General features: G+C 47.2%; 1 protein-coding gene and 1 non-coding gene across 3 annotated transcripts; one reads left to right on the top strand and one right to left on the bottom strand.

Moving 5' to 3' along the window:
* Positions 1–95: 95 nt before the first annotated feature.
* ILF2 (interleukin enhancer binding factor 2) lies at positions 96–5,785 on the bottom strand. Of its 2 annotated transcripts, XM_058702322.1 has the most exons (12): positions 5,743–5,785; positions 5,365–5,469; positions 4,903–4,980; positions 4,477–4,579; positions 3,817–3,882; positions 3,053–3,169; positions 2,542–2,620; positions 1,740–1,827; positions 1,298–1,359; positions 1,099–1,213; positions 789–879; positions 96–643 (listed from the first exon to the last, which is right to left on the bottom strand). In XM_058702322.1, exons 2-12 carry the CDS (start codon positions 5,461–5,463, stop codon positions 483–485), a joined length of 1,059 nt encoding a protein of 352 aa, XP_058558305.1. In that variant the 5' UTR covers positions 5,464–5,469; positions 5,743–5,785; the 3' UTR covers positions 96–482. The 2 variants fall into 2 exon arrangements, with proteins under 2 accessions (XP_058558305.1, XP_058558306.1); XM_058702323.1 differs by lacking the exon at positions 4,903–4,980.
* Positions 5,786–6,832: 1,047 nt separating this feature from the next.
* Positions 6,833–6,904, top strand: TRNAM-CAU (transfer RNA methionine (anticodon CAU)). Its single transcript has one exon. It is a non-coding gene; the product is annotated as a tRNA-Met (tRNA).
* The last annotated feature ends 5,014 nt before the right edge of the window (positions 6,905–11,918 follow it).

Raw genomic sequence — 11,918 nt, 5'->3', positions numbered from 1 at the left:
CAGATACTGCTTCAAATTGTGATCTAGTGTTTACAATAAGAAGACTCAAATACCACTTTCATTGAAAAGTACAGAAAGCAAAAAAGGTTGCCAGATGCCAAGGAAAAACGAGCAAGAGCCCTACGAGGAAATACTTTAATCACTTTTCTTAGGAAAAAAAAAATTCCAGACACTAACAGTTCACAACATTTCAACAACAAAGTACTGTTTGAGGGAGGTTTCCAGGACCTGGGGACTCTGAAGTCTTAGGAAGAAAGGATGGTCTCCTGCTTCACTATAGATGGATGGCATAGGTCGTAAATGGGAGACTTCTGGCTGTTGAGCCAAGTGGAACCCAGTGGAATGACACTTCCTTCCATAGTTTCTTTTCCTTCCTGTCTCCCTTTTCCCTCAGAAATGCCACCACATAAAGTCCAGTAGCAGTTAGCTTGGGCTCCAGTCTTCACCCTGGACAACAAAGGGGATGAAGATAGGAAGGAAGGTCACTCCTGAGTCTCCATGCTTTCCTCTTCCTCTCCTTGAGGTGGTTCTTCCGTATTCTCCTCCTCTTCTTCTCCTTCCTTCTTCTCTGGTGGCTTCTCATAAGCCTTTTCTGAAGGTGTCACTATCACTCCATCCCAGGTAGAGATTTCAGAAGCAAGATCTGGAAAAAAAAAATGCGATTTCAGGCAACTAGCCCAGCATACAAGTCATAACCTACACAGTGGAAATAGTAACACATCTGAGTAGTGTAGAGCTTTGTAGAGCAGAGTACCATAAAGATCCCCTGACCCACAACGATCACTCACAGCTGGCATCACCCTCCTGGCCGAGAATCTTCCGAAAGCCACCATGTGAGAGGATTCGGACCAGAGTCTGAGCTGTGTAGCACACCATGTCCTAAAGGGGAGCAGAGTGAGAGTAAACTAGAAAGGGGAGTTAAAGTACCGTATCTGATGAATATTCTCATGAAAACAGATGAGGACAACTTTAATTTCAAGACCAAAGTTTGTGAGAACCCCCAAATCCCTGACCCCTAAAGACCACATTGCCTTTGCCTTCTGATCTGGAGTATTCAGGAGTAGGACACAACACGCAATTGCAGAGCTGACCCCATACCTGTTGTTCCAGAGTCATGACTGTGTGTACTCTGAAGTTGCCACTCTCACAGGGGTCAGTGATACCCACTGACCCTGGCAGGAACAGTCCTGCAGCCAGGATCTGTAAGCAACGTCTGAAGCACACAAGAACGTTTAAAAAAAAAAACACACACAAGACCTCTTACACCCAGCTCCAAACCCAAAGAAGCATGCTGTACCTGTATGCCACGTTTAGGGCCAAAGGCTGTCTGGTGGGATTGTTCATCACAGCATAGTGCCCCTGGAAAATAATCAACCTGGTAGGTGTGCCATAAACTTGACAATTCTAGCCAAACAAACTGAAACCTCATTCACAAAACAGATTGAAGTCTAAGTAAAATGTTCACATTCAGAAGCAGTTCTGAAACTAGCTGCTCATTCACTGATTTCTCATTATCTCATTACTAAAATTACATCAGTAACAAAGAGGAATAGGGACAGTAAAATTACTCATTCAACTGAAACTAAAAACCCAACGCAGTAATAAACACCATGTATTTACTGAATTATTGCCCACCATGAGACTGATTTTCAGCTTCACCAAATTTCCGATCCTGGCCGGTTTCAGAATAACTGCTGTTAAATAGGGGTGACCAGGAACTCCACCTGCCCGTTACTTACAAGTAAGTCAAGGATCCAGGGTGTGAGGGGCTCAAAGCCAGGAAAACGAATTCTCAGGTCCTTCAACAGTCTGATGAGAACTTTAACTCTGAAGGTAAGAGGAACCCAGGGATTAAAATAACATCATGTACTTCCATCCCTGAGGTACAGAGCTGTTGTTATTTCTAAAACTATACATTCTGTTTCTCTCCATCTAAATTTGCTTACTTAGGGGCACCCGGGTAGCTTAGTCAGTTAAGTGTCTGACTTCAGCTCAGGTCATGATCCTACAGTTCATGGGTTCAAACCCCACACCAGGCTCTGTGCTGACAGCCTGGAGCCTGAAGCCAGCTTTGGATTCTGTGTCTCCCTCTCTCTCTGCCCCTTCCCCACTCACTGGCATGCTCTCTCTCAAATGAATGTTAAACAAAAAAACCTTTTAATTTGCTAACATAAGGTGTATTAAAAAAAAAGAAAGATGGGGCGCCTGGGTGGCGCAGTCGGTTACGCGTCCGACTTCAGCCAGGTCACGATCTCGCGGTCCGTGAGTTCGAGCCCCGCGTCGGGCTCTGGGCTGATGGCTCGGAGCCTGGAGCCTGTTTCCGATTCTGTGTCTCCCTCTCTCTCTGCCCCTCCCCCGTTCATGCTCTGTCTCTCTCTGTCCCAAAAATAAAATAAAATAAAATAAAATAAAATAAAATAAAAGAAAGAAACCTGGCCAATTATAGCCAAAGAGTTTTAACAGAGGAAGTATGGAGGTATCCTGCTATTCAGTATAATTAGAATAATTAGGTTATTTAAACTCAAATAGCAAGGAACTCACGTGGACTGAGAAGCATTTTCCTCAAACCAGCGGGCATGTCTGATGGCTGCTAAGGCGCTCTGCAACACCTTGATGTCCACTATAAGACCAGCAGAACAGGCCACAATGAAACACTCCTGTTACTAAGCAAGCAATTCAGCCTCCTTGTAATTTCTTAAACCACCCCAGGTTCCTCAGACCAGCAAATCACTTGTCTAGAAATCACTATTCCTCCCCTAAACCAAATCTGTAAGCACGCAAGATCCACAACTTTCTCTAAGAGCCCATTCCCTCCATAAATACTGTCCTCCAATCCACTTGTTTTCTTGGCCATCCTGTCTGGCAGTTTCACTAGCAAGCTAGTAAAACTGTCTCCAAATTACACAGGGAGATAGTGAAGTCTGGGGGTCAACTTAGGTCCAGAAGGTTTCATGTGGAATAGCAACTAGCTAAACACTCAACAGCAACCTTGTCTTATACCATATTTTGAATTTCCCCCAAGTATCCCAGAAATGGAAAAAAAAGGACTAACAGTGGAGTTCTGGGTCCAGTTTTCGGAGATTGGGTGGCACTGTTGTAATGAGAATCTTCACTGTAGCATCAGAGGAACTGATCTCGAAACCAGTTTCATTGGTCAGCATGGTCAAAACTGAAAGAAAATCAAAACCTGTAACGCCCCCATCTCCCTTAGATGACCAGAGGTAAATATAGGGTTGAAGTAGGAGAGCAGATAGGTTTCTAAAAACAGCAAGAGTCCAGAATGAGGATTCAAGATACTTTTATAAGAAAGAGATGGGGCGCCTGGCTGGCTCAGTTGGAAGAGCATGGGACACTTGACCTCTGGGGCACGAGTTCGAGCCCCACACTGGGTGCAGAGATTACTTAAATATATAAACTTCAGAAAAATAATAAAAAAATAAATAAAAGTAACGGAGATGAACTGGGTATCAAACACTGGAGATCACTGCAAAAACTTCCGCAACATAGAACTCTGCATTCGAGAGGTGGCTGGCTCAGAATGCGTGGCTCAGTCAGTTAAGCACCAACTTCAGCTCAGGTCATGATTTCGCTGCTGGTGAGTTGAAGCTCCACATCGGGCTCTCTGCTGTCAGTGCACACACAGCCTGCTTTGGATCCTCTGTCTCCCTCTCTCTGCCCCGCCCCTCAAAAATAAACAGTAACAAAAAAAATCTCTGCATTCGCTCTTCTTTCTAGCCTGACCTTTGTTAAAAGTGTAGTTGTCATTATAGGCCTGGCTCCTACTGAATACATGTCCAACAACAAACTCAAACCAACCTTCAGAAGGATCTTGTGCTCTTAGGCTTTCCACAACTTTGTTCCCTAGGGCAGCAACAGCTTCCACTAGATTGAGAGAAAAGGAGACCATGAGCATTGTAATTATTCACATACTTTCTGTACATCTCTATGGTACTCCACACCGATCTGTGCCCCATGTACAAGGCTGGAGCAAGGGCAAGCATCAGAATAAACGCTTGTACAAGGGAAAGCTAACACTTGAACAGAGAAACAGGAAGTCTCAGGGAATAGGCCACCTCCTATACCCACATCCTTTTATAGGAGAGTTTCTTGTCAGTGGCACTAATGCCATGTGGGGCTGGAGGTAAGGTACACCCTGTGCACTGCAGGGTACTCAGCAGCATCCCCGACCTCCACTCCTTTGATGCCAGTAGCCCCAAATGTCTCCAGACACTGCCAGATGTCCCATGAGGGACAAAGCCACCCCCTGTTGAGAAACGCTGCCCTGTAGTAACTGGCCATACATTCTTTCAGACACACAGCCTAGACTTTGTCCTTTATTACCCCAATATACATTTAAAAAAATGAATTCCCCATTCGTTTTCCAAACAACCTTTCCTGCAAGAGATTTGGGCTTTAAAGATCCCTATGCCTCAAATGCAACTTTCTGCTCCTGTGGCCAGAAAGAGGTGCACTCACATGTTGGCAGAATCTTTAGGATTACCACCAGGTCGGCCACGTTGTGTCCGGTTGTCATTGTTCCCTTTTTATATGATCCCACCTGTCGGACTTCTTCAATTTGCTGTTGGAAAAGGGATTTCGGGGGGGGGGGGGGGGATGTAGAAGTGAAAGAGGGCCTAATTCCTCTCAGAAATCAATGACGACACAATTATTACCCAGAATTGGTAGCAGAGGTCAAATGATATCCCAAAACAACCACATGAAAAGCCTGATACATTATGGCTAGCTGATAGCAGTAATACAAGTTTTATCCCTGAGATCACCACTAGTAGAAAGGAATCCCACTATGCTTTCCTTTCCATTTCAAACTTGGCTTTGGAGATTAAGGAAACTTCCGCACAACCAAGGCTGCCCTTTTCTATGACTAAATCATTAAAGACTCACCACTTCAAACGTCCCTGGAGCCACAATCAAATTGTCAATCACATTGTTTATTTTTGTCACCAGGGAAAGGATAGAGGCCTAAAAAACAGCATAAGATAAAAAATGCCCTGAAGTGAAAAATTACAGGCAACTTTTCAGAGTTTGAGTATTTTCCCCTAATCCCTTCTAGACAAGCTGAATCAATACCTACACAGGGTTTTGAAAACTCTCTGACCCTTCTGGCCTTGAATATGCCAGGAGAGTAACTTTTTGGCCCAAAGACAGAGTCCCCAGTGACAATATGAAAGCACATGTAATGCTTATACAATCCACCTGGCACTCTCCCTCTACCCACAAGGAGAAACCAGGCGAACAATTAAACCCTCTGTCAAGTTTAGGCTCTGGTAACAGGAACCTCACCAGGGTTCTTCACTTCTCTGGCTTTCTTAGAGAAATCCGAGGAGGAAAGCCAAAAGAATATACCTGTTCGGCAGAATTAGGAGCAAGGTCCTGATTCCTCTTCAGCAAGGCCTCACTGAAGGAAGTTTCATCAGGTGCTGGCTTGACCCGGGGGAAGGCCATTTCACACTACAGCAGAAAGAAACACGGATACACTGTTTACCGAAAATAATGCATAGGATGGATCCTTTGCTCTGTTGCCACAACAGAAAAAAACTGGAAAGAGAAAAATCTACGCTTCTTTTTACTCCTTAAGATATTCAAACAAGTATACCCGCCACAAGGACTGGCCATAATGTAAGCTCTCGGCGCTTTTACACCAACAGACAAGCCAGAGACCCAGTTAACCTTTTAGAACAAAGATTACAATCCTGTTACCGCCAACAGGGGCCAAGCACTCACCAAATAGAAATCAAACGGAATATGTGGCACGAAGGGCCTGAACCTAAAACAAGAACAACAAGGCAGATCATTCATCAGATAAAGTGGGGCCACACTCCTCAGCGGGGAGCCCGGGAGCTGGACCTCACCGAGGCGGGGCACCCAGCGCCCCCCAGACTGCAGCCGGGAGGACTGAAGCGCGGACCGAGCCGTGCACAGGTGTAGGAACCGGCACTCACCCTCCTCCGGGGCCTCCTCTGGAACCAAAGCGCCCGCCACGACCACGGCCTCGGTCACCCCTACAAGGGCAGAGATTTAGCTGGTGACCCCGCCGAAGGAGCCCGCAGCACACCGGCCGCTCTGACTCCCGCTTGCGCTTCTCGCTCCAGGTGCCCAGCGTCACCACACCGCGCCTCCTCCCTGGACGACTCAATCACAACCCACAGCGAACAACGCCGGGCTGCAACACCGGGTCCCCGCGAGAAATGCCCCATGACCCCCGGGCCACGGCCCCCAGCACTCGAGGGACGAAAGCGGCTGCCCCTTTATCCACCGACGCGGTGGAGCCTTTACCCGCACACCCTCTATCCCCCGGACGTGGCGCGCTGGGTCTCCACGCCTCCACAGCCCCCGACCGCCGTCGTCGCCCCGGCCGAGAGCTCTCGGGCTTCGGGCAGACCCCGGACGCGCGGCCCCGTCGGGAGCCCCGGCTCCTGTCGGCCCACCTTCCCGAAGTTTTCGGGGGAGCACCCTGAGCCTTCGCAGAGCAGCCCAGTGCCCTCACCTCATGGCGCCCTAAATCCCGAACAATGGAGTCCACGCCAACCGCCCCTCTCCTCGGAGGAGCAGACGACCGGAGACGCGGCTCGCCGGCGCGTCCCAACAAGCTCTGCCGCGATTGGGCCGCGCCGCACCCCGCCGCTAATGCCCATTGGTTTACTTTGGCAGACCGGCCTACAGACCAATAAAAACCGCCTGCTATGTCAGAAATTAGCCAATAAGAACAGATTTGCCAGTAGTGACTATTTTTGTAACCAGACCCTAGGTGGCGCGGTGTAAAGAAGCCAGAAGAAACCTTTCTATATGATTCCAGAGCCCACTCTCGCATAGTAGCAGAGTGGCGCAGCGGAAGCGTGCTGGGCCCATAACCCAGAGGTCGATGGATCGAAACCATCCTCTGCTACAGTGGCTTTCTTTTCCTTGTTTCTGCGTTTTCCTCCTTCAGGACACTATTTAGAGTTCAATTTTCTTCAGTGTTTTTTGGTTTTTTTTCCTCCAGGACACTATTTGGAGTTCAATTTTCTTCAGTACTTAAAATCACCTTTCTGTTACTTTCTCCTTCCTCAAAAATGCAGCCTTTAAAACCTGTGTTTGCCATTAGCAAGTGAAACGGCAACGGGAAGGACTTTAAGCAACACCACGCCTGGGTGGAGTTCACCGAAGGCTGGAAACTTACGGCAGGAGAAGCGGATTTGAGAAAAGGGCATATACTGACGGAACCAGAGGGAAGAGCACTGATGATAAGGGACTAGAAGTGAAACTGAGGCAGCCTTTGAAAGAGGGCTCAGAAAAAGCGAGCAGGAGAAGTGAGAGGGAGCAGCCCTCGACCGCACATCCGCCGCCGCTCCCCTGCGGCCGCGTCTCCGCCGGGTCAGCGCGCTCCCGCCCGGCGAGCACGCGCACGCGCTGTCCTTGCTATCCGACGGCGCGCAGCGCCTGCTCCTGCGCCTCCGCGAGTCCTCGTTCTCCCGCTTCTTGTCTGCTCTTGTACTGATGAACGTTTATTTCCTTCCCCGCCTCTGTTAATTGGAAGTTACGCATTCTTTTAGCGGTTACTCTAAAAATTACACCATACATCCTTGAGTTTGCAAAGTCTGGTTTTATGCAGTACTTATACCCTCCTCGTAAAAAATGCAGAGACAAGGTAACTGCATTTACCACCATCACTCCCCCCAGAATTAGTTGCTGTTGCTGTTGTGTAATTCTGTTACTTTACTGATGTATAATTTACTACAGCAAAAAGCACAGATCTTAAGCTTTCCTCTCGATTAATTTTGAGTAATGTATTCTGTAACCATCACGTAATGTATTCATGTAACCATCACGCACGTTAAGGTAAAGAACATTTTCATCACTTAAAGTTCGCTCATACCCCTTTACCCTGCCCCTGGAGGGAATCACGATTTCCTATTTCTGTGAGCATGGATTAGTTTTGTCTGTTCTTGAACTTCACATCAGTGGACTCATACTGTATGTACTTCCACCCCCCCCACCCCCCCAGTTTCTCTTGCTTGACACGTTTCAAGAATCTCCACGTTTTTGCATTTATCAGCAATGTATTTATTTTTATTTATGAGTAGCATTCCATTGCTTGAGTATATCCATTCTCTTGTAGAGCCATTATTCCCACTGGCTGAGACATACAGGAACACATTTTGGTTGTTTGTACTTTGGAGCCATTATGAATAAAGCTGCTATGAACCTTTTTTGTGGAAGATTTGTGTGGCCAGATACATTCGTTTCTCTTGGTAGGTGTACATGTGTACAGAATTTAAATTCTGTATTATTATTTTTTAAGTAAGCTGTATGCCACACTTGGGTCTCAAATTCAGGACACCTCCCCCCACCCCCTGATGAAGCGTCCCATGGCTCCACCGACTGAGCCAGCCCGGTGCCCCTTTCACCTTTGTTTCTGAAGGACATTTTCTCTGCATAGGGAACTCTAGCTTGGAGGTTATCTTCTTTCAGCACATTTATGGTATTATTTTGCTATCTTTGGCTTCCACTTTTGCTGTGGAAAAAGAATTGCCAACCTAATGGTTGCTCTTTTCAAAGTAATCAATCCTCCTTTTTTCCTATTTTATTTTTAAAATTTTTTAAAGTTTATTTATTTATTTGGAGAGAGAGAAACAGACCAGATGAGTGGGGGAAGGGCAAAAGTAGGGGGAGGGAGACCAAGCAGACTCCACGCTGCCCGTGTAGAGCCTGATGAGGGACTTGAATTCACAAACTGAGAGATCATGACCTGAGCTGAAGCCAAGAGCTGGCTGCTTAACCGACTGAGCTACCAAGACACCCTTTCCTATTTTAAAGATTTAGCCTTTGATTTAATTTCCCACTATTTCACCCCGATGGGTCCCAATATGGATGTTTTTAACCTCACTTGAAGTTTGTTGAACTTCTTGAATCTGTGGCTTAATGTATTCCATCTATTTTTTTAAGTTGCTCAGCCATAATCACTTCAAATATTGCTTCTACCCTGTTTTTTCCCCTCCTTTCGGGGCTCCAAATAAAGGTGTTAGATTTTTTCACAGTATCCTTTCTGCCTCTAACACTCTCTTATGTTTCCCATTTCGGTTTAACCTGTGCTTCACTGTTGGTAGTTTCCCCATTCTTTCTTCCAGTACATTCCTTGCTCCTCAGTTGAGTCTAACTGTTAAACTCATCGATTGATTCTTAATTTTGTTTTTTGAATATCTTGGGTGTGAATTTTCTATTTATTTCTGGTTTACCCAAGTCCAAGGTTTCCCCCAAGAGTGCAGCTTTCGGGACCCTAACCCAAAACAGGAAGGTGGCTTGCCAGGTTTCTCACCTTCAGGGACATTTGGACTACAATTTTTGTCTCACTTGCCCCACACAACGCATTTTCTGCCACCAATTCCAATCAGCAAATGACTCCAGGGCACAAGCAGTCTTACCATTGTCTCACCTCTCAGACTTCCTGTCTTTCACACCCTCAACACCAATAATTCTTCACTGTCTTTCAGTGTTTTGAGTTTTTAAAGCATTTCATCCAAAATTTTGAGTTGTCTTCAGCTCAGGGATCGGGCAGCTGTTTAGTCCACCACTGGAAACAGGGGCTCAATTACTAAATTCGATTCTGAGCACAGTCATTTCTCCTGAGTTTCACTCCACCAACCCAACGGCCCACTGGACACCTCCACTTGGGGATCTATAGGCGCCTCACACCCAATAAACTAAAATGGTTATCATTCCCTTGTGCTTGCTCAGGCAGCACATATTATAAAACTGTCATCACCCCTCAAAAGCCTGCTTCTATAGTTCCTCAGCAAATGGGTCAGTGTTACCTAAACCTCAGTTATTTGTATACTGTCTTCTCGAAGTCCAATTGATTCTACTTATAAAATAGCTCTCTATAGTCAACAATACCATGTTATCCACGTAAAAAAGTTGTAAGTGGGACGCCTGGCTGGCTCACGGTAGCACATGTGACTTTTCCTCTTGGGGAGGTGAGTTTGAGCCCCATGTTGGGAGTGAGTAGTTTACCTAAAAAAATAAAGGGGGCTTTTTTTTGTAGGTTTTTAAGAGGGTAGGTCTCATGTGTTCTACACACACACACACACACGCACACACACACACACACACACACACACACACAAGAACACAATGAAATGTTTGGAGGTGATGGATATTACCTTGATATTGTGGTGATGGTTTCACAGGTATATACATGTTCACACTCGTCAATCATATACATTAAATATGTACAGTTTATGCCATATCAATTATACCTCAATAAAACCGTCTTTTTAAAAGTTCCTTCCAGGGGCGCCTGGGTGGTGCAGTCGGTTAAGCGTCCGACTTCAGCCAGGTCACGATCTCGCAGTCCGTGAGTTCGAGCCCCGCGTCAGGCTCTGGGCTGATGGCTCGGAACCTGGAGCCTGTTTCCGATTCTGTGTGTCCCTCTCTCTCTGCCCCTCCCCCGTTCATGCTCTGTCTCTCTCTGTCCCAAAAATAAAAAAAAAAAAGTTCCCTCCAGCCCTCCCCCTACATCTCAGGGATTCGAGAGAGGATCTAAGCATCTGACTCTTGATCTCGGCGTTATGTCTTCAAGCCGGCGTTGGGCTCTGCACTGGGTATGAAGCCTACTTTTTTTAAATTTTTTTTTAACGTTTATTTATTTTTAAGACAGAGAGAGAGAGAGAGAGAGAGAGAGAGAGCATGAACGGGGGAGGAGCAGAGAGAGAGAGGGAGACACAGAATCGGAAGCAGGCTCCAGGCTCTGAGCCATCAGCCCAGAGCCCGACGGGGGCTCGAACTCACGGACCGCGAGATCGCGACCTGAGCTGAAGTCGGACGCTTAACCGACTGAGCCACCCAGGCGCCCCTGAAGCCTACTTTAAAAAAAAAAAAGGAAAAAAAAAGTTCCTGCTCCCCCCCCCCCCAAAAAAAAAAAAGTTTCCCACTCTCCCATCTACCTCTGTAGCCTCTGGAGCTCCCCTGTAAAGGACAAACATATTATGCCTATTATGAAAAAGCGTTCATGACCTGCCCTCTGCTCCCCTTTTTGGCCTCTCCCCAGTCATTCCTAAATGCACACTCTTTACATTATGGGCCAGGATCGAAAACATGAACTCCTACAGCAGCCAGGCTGGTAATGCAGAGTAGGTAGGAACTATCATGGACTAGAGTCATCTCAAAGAAGGGCCGCAGGCAGGAGTCATCTATTGCTAACTATGATATTTCAAGATAGTGAGAAATCCAAATATTCGTGTGCCATCTGCCGATTTTTTTTTTTTTTTTTTTAAAGAAAGCTGTTTGTCCAACGTGGGGCTTAAACTCGGGACACGGAGATCAAGAGTACCGCTCTGCCGAGTGAGCCAGTCGGGCGCAGCTTTTTAAGTGTCGGCAATGAAGGCAAATATAGAGAGCACGCACGCGGAACAAAACATCCCTGCCATCTGAAGTTGGTCTTTGCTCTAAGACCATCAGAAAAACTGGTCCTAAAATTCTCCAAAAATGCCAGGTATAGGGAATATACTGCTCTCTGCGCAGAATCCCTTGCTCATCATTCCACCCTAGCTGCATTATTTCTCTTTGGAGATTTTCCTGGCCCCAAAGCAAGCTTACGTCCTCATCTGGGGCTCTAGCAATCTCCCCAGCTTCTGTTGCGGTGCTCAGTCATGTTACGTGGTAGCTGTTGGTCCCAAGCACGGCTCCCCCAGGGCACGGCCTATGCACACCCAGCGCGTGGCGGGCGCACCGGGACAGCTGGCGGGTCGGGGACTGGAGAGGGTAGCGGCGCGGCAGCGTCAGTGACCCCTGCTGGCCGCGAGAGGGCACACCGACCCCACGGCGCGGGGAAGGCGGCCCGCGCGGTCCAGTGCCCCCCAAACCCTCGCCCCAGCCGACGCCCCCACCACCGGGTCACTTCCAACACCGTCTCCCACCGCCGC

The sequence above is a fragment of the Neofelis nebulosa genome, chromosome 15 (genome assembly GCF_028018385.1).
Source record: "Neofelis nebulosa isolate mNeoNeb1 chromosome 15, mNeoNeb1.pri, whole genome shotgun sequence".
NCBI lineage: Eukaryota > Metazoa > Chordata > Mammalia > Carnivora > Felidae > Neofelis > Neofelis nebulosa.
The sequence above is the reverse complement of the archived record's forward strand: the minus strand, read 5'-3'. Positions and strand labels throughout refer to the sequence as shown.